The following is an 11,606-nucleotide window of genomic DNA, read 5'->3' as shown; positions in this document are numbered from 1 at the left end:
CTTAGTGTCAGTCTCTTCGCCTTTATCTTCCTCCACAGTCCAACCAAACCACAGGCAAAACACTCGGAGAAAGAGGAAGGAGATTGAGAGAGAGAGAGAGGGAGGGAGAAGGGAAGGATCGATGCCCGCTGATCCGAAGAGACGTCGTTTCCTTCCTCATTAGTGGCTGCCGTAAGTAACCCCCCAAGCGCAGTAGTAGCGTCGAGGCCCGCATCGATCGTCGCTTCCCATCGAACATGCCGCCTCGCCTTCCTTTTCCGCGATTCCGGTTCTGAAGGCACGCGTTCGTCGTCGATTGGGGTTTTAATTTCGTGCTCGCTTCTATTTTTCCTGGGAATTAGCCCTTACCTACGTCTTGCTGCAGCTTCGGTGCGATAGTTGCTTGTGTTCATAGTGCTTCCGGGCCCTTTTTTGCGATTTCATCGACTCACGGCGCAATCCGTTGCTCGCCGCCTCCCAATTCCTTCTCTTCTTGGAGATCTCGTGTGTATAGTGCTCTAATTTGGGTCGCATTTTGAGAGGGAGGAGGGGATCTGATTTGGTTCCGTCCTCCGTGGTGAGATTTCGTGTGCCGAGATTTGTTGCGGTGGATCTGTGTCAGAAAGGTGGGTTTCGGCTCTCGCATCAGTGAGTTCATGTTGTGGCCTTTGACGGGTACTACTTTGCAAGGGTTTGCTTTTTATTATCTCGTCATCAATTGAAGAAAGGTTCAACTTCTCCTGACGGAACTCATGTTTTATATGTTGTTTCTAATTTTTATCTGGTTTTATGAATTGTGAGTAGATCTATTGTCGCAACCTTCGAATTCTGGTGATATGTTTTAGAATTAGTCCATTTCAATTGATGGCATGCTCATTTGTTTTGGTTCCAAAGTTGTGCTGATTGAAAATATTAATGTTCTGATCCGTAGAGACCAAAGAGGAAACTTTGAAAGGCGATATCTAGGATCATGGCGAAGTCTGGTACACCTCTGCTGCGTGAGCTTTCTGCCGCACCTTCTTCGTCATCTTCTCAATCATGGTACCATGATCCAACACAAGCCCATTTTATAATAATTTATGCTACCCCTTTTCCTGATAATATATCTACAAGTTTGCTGTTTTCACTCGATGGATCAAAATTGATAATGATTTACAATTACTTGACTTTTTATGTAGTGAATCAAATGGAATGGATGATCCCGAGAGCACAGTTGCCAGGGTTGCTCGCTTCTTGGAGCAGCTTCATGCAAGTAATTCGTCCCCACAAGAGAAAGAGCTGATAACAGCACAGTTGCTAGAAGTTTCCAGAACGCAGAAGGACACTAGGGCTTTGATTGGCACCCATTCTCAGGCCATGCCATTGTTCATCTCGGTCCTCAGAAGTGGGACACCAATCGCGAAGGTGAATATTGCAAACATCCTTAGTGCTCTCTGCAAGGAAGAAGACTTGCGCATTAAAGTTCTTTTAGGGGGTTGCATACCGCCGTTACTTTCTCTCCTGAAGTCTGAATCTTCTGAGTCAAAAAAGGCAGCAGCTGAAGCTATCTTTGAGGTCTCCTCTGGCGGGCTTTCAGATGATCATATTGGCATGAAAATATTTGTCACTGAGGGTGTCGTACCGACGCTCTGGGATCTGCTTAATCCTAAGATTAAGCAAGACCGTGTAGTTGAAGGCTTTGTTACTGGAGCATTAAGGAATCTTTGTGGGGACAAGGATGGATACTGGAGGGCCACACTTGAAGCTGGTGGAGTAGAGATAATTACTGGCCTTCTTTTGTCTGATAACACAGCTTCACAATCAAATGCTGCTTCCCTCTTGGCTCGGCTGATATCAGCGTTCAGTGATAGTATTCCCAAGGTGATAGATGCTGGAGCAGTTAAGGCCCTTCTCCAACTACTAGGACGGGATAACGATACTTCTGTATGTTCCAGTGCTGCAGATGCTCTGGAGGTCCTGTCATCTAAGTCAACTATGGCTAAGAAAGCTGTCGTGGATGCAGGTGGTCTACCAGTCCTAATTGGAGCAGTGGTAGCTCCTTCTAAGGAGTGCATGCAAGGAGAGTCTGGTCATTCTCTGCAGAGGCATGCTGTTTGTGCATTAGCAAATATATGTGGTGGTATGTCTTCTCTGATACTCTACCTTGGAGAACTCTCCCAAGCCCCTAGCTTTGCTGCTCCAGTTTCTGATACAATTGGAGCTCTTGCATACTCTTTGATGGTTTTTGAGGGCAGTGAAGAAAAAGTGTTTGATCCAGTTCAGATTGAGGAAATTTTGATAAAGCTACTGAAGGCCACAGACACTAAACTAGTTCAGGACCGTGTTCTTGAGGCTTTGGCCAGCCTCTATGGCAATGAATCCCTTTGCAGTAGGATCATTCATTCAGATGCAAAAAAGGTTCTCGTTGGGTTGATAACCATGGCCTCTGCTGATGTTCAGGAACATTTTATTCTGTCACTAGCAAGATTGTGTTGTGATGGTGCTGTAATATGGGGGGCTCTTGGGGAGAGAGAGGGCATTCAGATGCTAATAGCATTGCTTGGACTGTCCAGTGAACAACACCAGGAATATGCGGTTGCTTTGCTTGCAATCTTGACAGACCAAGTGGATGACAGCAAATGGGCCATTACTGCTGCTGGAGGAATCCCTCCTCTGGTGCAATTGTTGGAAATTGGATCCCAGAAAGCAAAGGAGGATGCAGTTCATGTGCTGTGGAACATGTGCTGTCACAGTGATGACATTCGTGCATGTGTTGAGAGGGCTGGGGCTGTTCCAGCTCTCTTATGGCTTTTGAAGAGTGGTGGCCAAAAAGGGCAAGAAGCTTCAGCTAAGGCACTCAAGAAGCTAATTAATTACGCTGACTCCGCCACTATCAATCAATTATTGGCACTCCTTGTTGGTGACGATGCTCTTAGTTCCAGGACACATGCTATCACAGTGTTGGGTCATGTGCTTACAATGGCTTCTTATAAGGATCTGGTACAGAAGGGGAGTCCTGCGAATAAGGGACTTAGCTCTCTTGTACAGGTTCTTAACTCATCCAATGAAGAAACTCAAGAATGTGCTGCTTCTGTTTTGGCTGATTTATTCAATGTCCGACAAGATATCTGTGACAGTCTTGCCACCGATGAAATAGTTCATCCTTGCATGAAGCTATTGACCAGCAAAGCTCAAGTTGTTGCAACACAGTCAGCACGAGCTTTGGGTGCATTATCCCGTCCAACCAAGGCTAAAACTGCCAATAAGATGTCATATATTGCAGAAGGTGATGTTGAACCTCTCATTAAGATGGCTAAAACATCTTCAATTGATGCTGCTGAAACTGCAGTTGCTGCTTTGGCAAATCTGCTCTCAGATCCACATATTGCTGCTGAAGCGTTAGCAGCAGATGTTTTATCAGCTTTGTTGAGAGTGCTAGGAGAAGGCACATTAGACGGGAAGAAGAATTCTTCGCGAGCACTTTACCAGCTATTGAACCACTTTCCCGTTGGTGATGTTCTCATGGAAAGTTCTCAGTGTCACTTTGTAGTTCATGCAATTGCAGATTCTTTAGCACCCATGGGCCTTGAAGGGGTTAATTCGGATGCATTAGACGTGCTTGCTTTATTGGTCAAACCAAAAAAGAACATGAACTTCATCTATTCCCCTTGCGCTGCCCTTGTTGAGACTCCATCGACCATAGAGCCATTGGTCCAATGTCTGGCTCTTGGGCTTCCTGCTGAGCAAGATAAGGCAATTGAAATCCTTTCAAGGCTCCAGGACCATCCTGCCATACTTGGTGATCTTTTGGTAGAAAGGGCACAATGTATAGCTTCACTTGCGGATAGAATTATGAACTCATCTAATATGGAAGTAAGAATTGGCAGTGCTGCTCTTCTCATTTGTTCTATGAAGGAGCACAGGCAGCAGTCATTGGACATACTAAATGTATCAAAACTTCAACAGAAACTTATTTATGCCCTCATTGATATGCTGAAACATCAGTGCAGTTCTGTCTCTCTAGGCAATGGAGCAAGGAGTGCCAGGAATGTTACGGAGAGAACTTTTCATCATGAAGACGATGAATATGATGTCCCTAACCCAGCAACAATTCTGGGAGGAACAGTTGCTTTGTGGTTGCTTGCTATCATTTCCTCTTCCTGTGCAAATGGTAAACTTACAATAATGGAGGCTGGTGGTGTGGAAGTTCTTTCAGATAAGCTTGCGGCTTATGCTGCTAATCAACTGGTACTTATCCTTAAATTTGGTTTACTTCTTATGTATCTATTTCTATCTTAGTGGCAGTAGAAGTCATGGTTCGCTTTACTGATCTGTACCAGTGTACCGACTAGCTATCGGTATGATATGTATTGAACCATACTGATGTACTACCGACACATGATACGAGGAGGTGTATCAAAAGATCGGTATGTACCACCCGTACCGGTCTCCTGTTGGACTGGAACATTCCGCCTCTACCAGGCGGTATGCTATGGTACGATGAACCTTAGTAGAAATCTTATTCACAGTAGGTTGGCCTTAGATTCAAGGCTAACAACGGACATATGGCTGCTAAAGTAGTTAAGCAATTTTATACTTGTCTCATTGATTAACTGTAAAGGAAATTTGCTCCTTTAACTTATTCACTAAATGCATTGTTTTGTGTACTCATGCAATGCACTCATATAAATTGTCTCAGATGCATATCCTAGGATAGGATGCATATATGCAACTCAAATTCGTCAAGGAATTTGATTTTGGATTTTAATTATTAAGTGAGAGAAGTGGTTATTTTGTTTTGTTGAACTTCTTATAAAACCATTTTCTACAATTTGTAAAATTGAAACGTAATGCACAATCAGAGAAAACAGATGAAAATGCACTGATCTTGAGTGAGGGAATGAGCATAAGACCGTATCTTTACTGGAACACAAATGAAAAAGGAATTCAATATTATGCTGTTGTATTACAGGGTAGTGGGCATTGGTTGGTAAGACCACCACAAGAGTTCATGCCTTTTTTTTTTTCACTAACATGATAAGCATTCTCTAGAGCTGATGTAGAAAACATTTATATGACTTAAATTGACATATAAAAGATAGCTTGAGTGATATTCTTTGATGCAATTTTCATTAAAAAAAATTCTTCTACAATTAATTGAAGACACAAACAACTCCTATGAGTACAGAGTCGGCTAGTGCCTTTGATTTAGGTGTACATGCTTTAATTTCTAGCATTAAGCAACATGTGAATTGTGATATTTTATTGGTAAATTAAAGTGCTGCTCGGAGCATGAGACTCCAGCCTCATTGGAGCATTAAGCATACACAGTCCACTGTACCTTGTCATATTAATGTCTTAGCAAATCTCTTGTAGTCAAACTGAAAATGTTTGTTTTTCTCCTTTTACAGAAGAAAAAACTGGTCTCACTTACAGTTTTCTGGACCATAATGACTTTTAAGCTATACATTTGCAGGCAGAATATGAAGATGCAGAAGGCATTTGGACCAGTTCACTTCTCTTGGCTATACTGTTCCAGGGCACAGAAGTTGTTCAATGTTCAGCAACCATGCGCATTATACCTTGTCTGGCTTTCTTGCTGAAGTCTGATGAAGTCATTGACAAGTATTTTGCTGCTCAAGCAATGGCTAGTCTTGCTTGTAATGGAAACAAGGGTATACAACTTGCTATTGCAAATTCAGGTGCTGTTGGAGGCCTTACAACTTTGATTGGACATGAGGAATCAGATATCCCAAATCTTTTTGCTCTGTCTGAAGAATTTAATTTAGAAAAACACCCTGGTGAAGTTGTGTTAAAGCATCTGTTTCAAATTGAAGACGTGAGGATTGGTGCAACGGCCCGCAAGTCCATACCCTTATTAGTTGACCTTCTAAGACCAATGCCAGATAGACCAGGTGCACCACCAATTGCTATTCACCTTCTGACTCAGATAGCAGAAGGAAGTGAAGCAAACAAACTAGCTATGGCTGAAGCTGGGGCTTTGGAATCTTTAACGAAATACCTTTCTTTGAGTCCTCAAGACTCAACGGAAACTAGCATAACTGATCTTTTAAGAATCTTGTATAGCAACTCTGAGTTGGTGCACCATGAATGTTCTCTTAGTACTTTGAATCAGCTTGTAGCTGTTTTAAGAATGGGCTCAAGAACTGCTCGTTTTAGTGCCACAAGGACTTTACAGGAACTCTTTGATGTGGAGGATATCAGAGATACTGAAATGGCTAGACAAGCTATTCAACCATTAGTTGACATGCTCAATGCAGGAACTGATAAGGAACAACATGCTGCACTTGTTGCTTTGATCAAACTGACTGATGGAAATATTTCAAAGGCATCAGCATTAACTGATGTGGAAGGTAATCCACTTGAAAGCCTCCACAAGATTTTGTTATCCAGTTCATCTTTGGAACTAAAGAAAAATGCAGCACAGCTATGCTATGTCTTATTTGGAAATTCAACTATACGAACAATGCCTATTGCCTCGGAATGTGTTCAACCTTTAATATCTCTAATAACATCAGACCCCAGTGGAGAAGTAGAGTTTGGTGTTCGTGCTCTAGAGAGGTTGCTTGACGATGAACACCATGCAGATATTGCAGCAACAACTGAAGTTGTGGATCTTCTTGTGAGATATGTTTCTGGTTCAAACTATGAACTTTCAGAGGCCAGCATAAGTGCTCTTATAAAGTTGGGAAAGGACCGGCCTCAATGTAAACTTGAAATGGTCAATGCTGGAATAATTGACAATGCACTTGACATGATCCTTGATGCACCTGTTTCTGTTAGTTCTTCAGTTGCTGAGTTGCTTCGCATCTTGACCAACAATAGTGGTATTGCTAAAAGCTCAGCTGCTGCGAGAATGGTTGAACCTCTTTTCCTGGTTCTAAAACGTCCAGATTTTACTATGTGGGGACAGCATAGTTCATTGCAAGCACTCGTAAATATCTTGGAGAAACCGCAAAGCCTGACAGCCTTAAAGTTAACTCCGAGTCAAGTCATTGAGCCATTGATATCATTTCTCGAGTCCCCATCCCAAGCCATCCAACAGCTTGGCACTGAATTACTGTCACATCTTCTGGAACAGGAGCATTTCCAACAAGATATTACTACAAAAAATGCAATTGTTCCCCTTGTACAGCTTGCAGGAATTGGGATACTGAGCTTACAACAAACTGCAATCAAAGCACTTGAGAGTATATCTCTGAGCTGGCCCAAAGCTGTGGCTGATGCAGGGGGAATCTTTGAGCTTTCTAAGGTCATCATCCAGGATGATCCCCAGCCAAGTCATGCCTTGTGGGAGTCTGCAGCACTTGTTTTATCAAATATTGTCAAGTCTAATTCTGATTACTATCTTAAGGTCTCACTGATTGTGCTTGTGAGGTTGCTGCACTCCACATTAGAAGCTACTGTTTCAGTATCTTTAAGTGCCCTTCTTGTTCAAGAGAGAAAGAATCCTTCAAATTCTGTAATGATGGCTGAGGCTGGTGCTATTGATGCGTTGCTCGAACTTCTAAGATTACACCATTGCGAAGAAGCTTGTGGAAGATTGCTTGAAGCATTATTTAACAATGCACGAGTGCGAGAAATGAAACTTGTAAAATATGCAATAGCTCCTCTTTCTCAATATTTATTAGATCCACAGACGAGATCTCAGTCTGCAAAGTTTCTTGTGACTCTTGCACTTGGCAATCTTTTCCAGCATGATTCACTTGCCAGAGCAAGTGATTCTGTATCCGCGTGCCGTGCTTTAATCAGCCTGCTTGAAGACCAGCCAACAGAAGAAATGAAAGTGGTGGCAATATGTGCTTTGCAAAGCTTGGTTATGCACAGTAGAACAAATAGGCGTGCTGTTGCAGAAGCTGGGGGAATACTGGTAGTACAGGAGTTGTTACTGTCCCCAAATACTGATGTTGCTGGACAGGCAGCACTGCTTATCAAGTATCTATTTTCAAATCATACACTCCAAGAGTATGTATCAAATGAACTTATAAGGTCGCTGACTGGTAAGTTATTATTCTGCTATTGAGTAAAGCTTATATCTTCTCTCCATATCATTGTCTTCCTTGTCTTAAGTTCACCCTACTTTTATTTTTAAATCTACCAATTAATTGTAACTAATATAATAATCTGAAAGTTTTCTACTTTTTTTTAGTGCATAGCTCTCCACATTCAATGTTTCTTAGGGATACTAGATTTTCCCTGATACTTTTGGTATTTAAGTTGCAGAGCAATATGTAATTTTTGCGTTACTGCTATATCATTTTAACATCCAGTATTCGTTTCTTTTCATCTTCTGGCATGTCTTCACAATATCTACTTGGCATTCATACAAAGTATTTTGCTTCCACTCCTTTGATTACCAGACTATAGTTGTCAATTTTGCTACATTATCCCTGAAATTCTGAACTGGATCGAGCATCATAATTTGCTGGTCCTTTTTTTGTGCTAGATCATGATGGCACATCTGGACTGAAGAAAAGGGTGTTTCATGAAGAAGAACAGGAAGAAGAGAACCTATGGTAGCATGTGGTTCACGTTGGCTGCCAATCTTAGAATCCAACTTGATAGGATAATTCACTCACTAACTTGATAAATCTAAATCACTGATCAAAATATGCTTAAGCAAGGTTAATGGTAGTATCAAATCCTTATAATATGATTCATGTTTTTAGTCACTTTTAATATGGAACTAAACCATAGTGTTCGAGTCAAGGTCCATAAAGAAAGAAGAGGAGGAAGAGAATGAGGAGAACACGAAACCAGCAAACTAGAAATGTGGTTGGCTCTCTATTACTTTTGTATTAGTTGTTTCACAACATGATGGAGAGATGCTTTGCTCTGTTGTTAATGAGGGTTTCTCTTTCATGCAGCACAGGGGACAGAAATTGATTCTCATGAACAAAATTTATATTTATGAGAGAAGATGATAAGAGGAGAGAAGTTTAGAGAAAAAGTGAAGAGAATAAAAAAAAGAGTTTGGTTGTGAAATAGTTTTTATTATACTCAAATTTATTGATTGAATAAAATTAATATATGTATATCTCATGACCGACGTAATTATGAACCAAACTTTGTAGCCTCCAAGTTTATGTTTTATTCCTTCTAGTTACTTTTCAATAATGAGAAATGTGCTATCATTGTTCGAGAATTTTTATGTAATTGTCTCTCACTAGGATCCTAGATAAACTAGTCTTTAGATTATTTTGTCATCAAAATTGTAATCCTCAGTAATGAACCTTTTCTGCCAGGAATCATAGTATAAGATTTACATCTAGAATGTAGGTTATTGCTCTTTCCAAGAAAAAAAATAGTTATTGTAGCATATGTTTTTGTATATATGGATAAATAGTTAAACTCGCAAAATATTCACATCTTCTTTCATCCTCAACAGTATTTCTTGATGTGTTCATATTCATGATAATTTGAAGCAACATCAGGTCATCTGCCACCCCACTTTTTCCATCATATATGGTGGTCAATTTTGATGTTATTTCTTGTATATAACATCACCCCGCTATAATTCTTTTTCCATGGATCTGATCAAGAACCATTCTAAGGTTTATTCCATGGTAGATATATTGAAACTTTCCACATATCAGATCAGGCAATGTCAGGTCTCACTTATTCCTCATATTTGGTAGTCAATTTTGATGTAATTTCTTGTATATAGCAGCATTAACATCACTATTATTCTCTTTCCGCATCAGATCAAGAATCATCTCTAAGGTTTATTCTATAGTAGATATATTGAAACTCTCCACATTTCAGATAGATTTAAATGGTTTTGGCATGACAGTTGATTTCCATCAGGTAGTATCGATCAGTCATAGAACAGTATACGTAGAAAATTGGACTGGTTTGCAGGTGACAGCTTATGCTTCCTTCAGTGGACAAAAGTTTTAAATGGATCTTGGATTAATTATTTGGTTCTCCACATGGAGTGGTGACGACCTCATATCTTATATGAACTGTAGGAATCATTTTCTCAACATTTTTACTCTCCTCTTGTAATTTTTTTAAAAAATTAGTATAAATCTTATTTGGCTCTAAAGAATCAGTTAATTTTTTGATGATACTATGGTCTTATGATGTTTATAAAATAGCGTGTGGAGCGAGTAGGTTAGGTTGCTCATAGTTTTTTGTAAATTCCTAATTCTTTTGTGTAATTATCCTTCAGTATAATTCTGCATTCAGCTGTTGGACCTCTGATGGCTTACCTTCTGTGTTTTGCAGCTGCCTTGGAGAAAGAATCATGGTCCTCTGCAACTAACAATGAAGAAGTTCTGAGAACCATATTTGTGATATTTACCAACTTCAAGAAGCTCCGCACTTCCGAAGCAGCCACCCTTTGCATCCCACATTTAGTTGGTGCTTTAAGAACAGGAACTGAGGCTGCTCAGGAGTCGGTTTTGGATACTCTTTGTTTGTTGAAAGAGTCATGGTCACAAATGAATGAGGACATTGCAAAGGCACAAGCCCTTATTGCGGCTGAGGCCATACCTATATTGCAATTGCTTATGAAAACTTGCCCACCCAGTTTTCAGGAAAGGGCAGACAGCTTACTGAACTGCTTACCAGGGTGCTTGACGGTGACCATCAAACGTGGAAATAACTTGAAGCAGACAATGGGGAGTACCAACGCATTCTGTCAGCTTAAAATAGGAAATGGCCCTCCAAGACAGACCAAGGTAAGCTTCCAAGAAATATCCTAGACAAAATCTTTTAGATGTACCTACCGGTCTGATATATTTTCTCGTCAGTTCTTTTACAAATTTCTCAAATGAACATTTAGGTGGTAAGCCATAGTGCATGCCCAGAATGGAAGGAAGGTTTTACCTGGGCATTCGACGTTCCGCCGAAAGGACAGAAGCTTTATATAGTCTGCAAAAGCAAAAATACGTTTGGGAAGGTATATGCACACATTCTCTCTCTAGAGTATGACGCTTTGTCTCACAACAGATTAACTATCTATTAACGGACTGGCATGTTGGATTGTGTTATAGAGTACCCTGGGGAGAGTCACCATTCAAATAGACAAGGTTGTTACAGATGGAGTTTACCATGGATTTTTCAGCCTCAATCATGATGGTAACAGGGATGGATCTTCGCGAACACTTGAAATCGAGATCGTATGGTCTAATCGGACATCTGGCGATGACATGTGAATCAGGTCAGCGATAGATAATTGTGGCCTGCACTATTCATCTGGAATGGCAGCAAAATCCATGATCAAATGATCCGCGACATCCATTAGTTTTGTGATGCGAGTTTGTAAACTCCAATTTTGTAGCTAATGTTGGAATATGCACAGCCATGCATGTCTCTGGATGAGAGAGGAATAAACGGATCCGTCATAATTTGTAGTTTATAAGCTGGCCATAGTCACCGACCAGCTGGATGAGATCATTCGTGGCTTTTCCTTGTTCAGGTTGATGGCGACGAGAGGAATCTTTCAAATTTGTACAGGTAAATTATTCTGTAATTAACACGTACTTTATGAACCTGGAACTCTCTTGTGAGTGATGTTTTATCCTGCAGAGTAAAAGGTGGCAGCATATAATATCTCTGTGTTATATTTGATAAACATATGTTCTTCCTTGTATTTAGGGTTCTAAAGTCATTTTAAATAT

At 40.5% G+C, this 11,606-nt stretch overlaps 1 protein-coding gene across 3 annotated transcripts; it reads left to right on the top strand.

Moving 5' to 3' along the window:
• Positions 1-11,536, top strand: LOC135615406 (protein CELLULOSE SYNTHASE INTERACTIVE 3-like). Of its 3 annotated transcripts, none has more exons than XM_065113853.1 (8): positions 1-277; positions 365-605; positions 911-1,020; positions 1,158-4,206; positions 5,435-7,979; positions 10,210-10,664; positions 10,769-10,885; positions 10,980-11,536. In XM_065113853.1, exons 3-8 carry the CDS (start codon positions 950-952, stop codon positions 11,139-11,141), a joined length of 6,399 nt encoding a protein of 2,132 aa, XP_064969925.1. In that variant the 5' UTR covers positions 1-277; positions 365-605; positions 911-949; the 3' UTR covers positions 11,142-11,536. The 3 variants fall into 3 exon arrangements, with proteins under 3 accessions (XP_064969925.1, XP_064969927.1, XP_064969926.1); XM_065113855.1 differs by having other exon boundaries at positions 365-707; XM_065113854.1 differs by having other exon boundaries at positions 1-605.
• The last annotated feature ends 70 nt before the right edge of the window (positions 11,537-11,606 follow it).

Source organism: Musa acuminata, chromosome BXJ2-6, assembly GCF_036884655.1.
Source record: "Musa acuminata AAA Group cultivar baxijiao chromosome BXJ2-6, Cavendish_Baxijiao_AAA, whole genome shotgun sequence".
Taxonomy (NCBI): Eukaryota; Viridiplantae; Streptophyta; class Magnoliopsida; order Zingiberales; family Musaceae; genus Musa; species Musa acuminata.
This window is presented reverse-complemented; position numbering and strand designations above follow the sequence as displayed.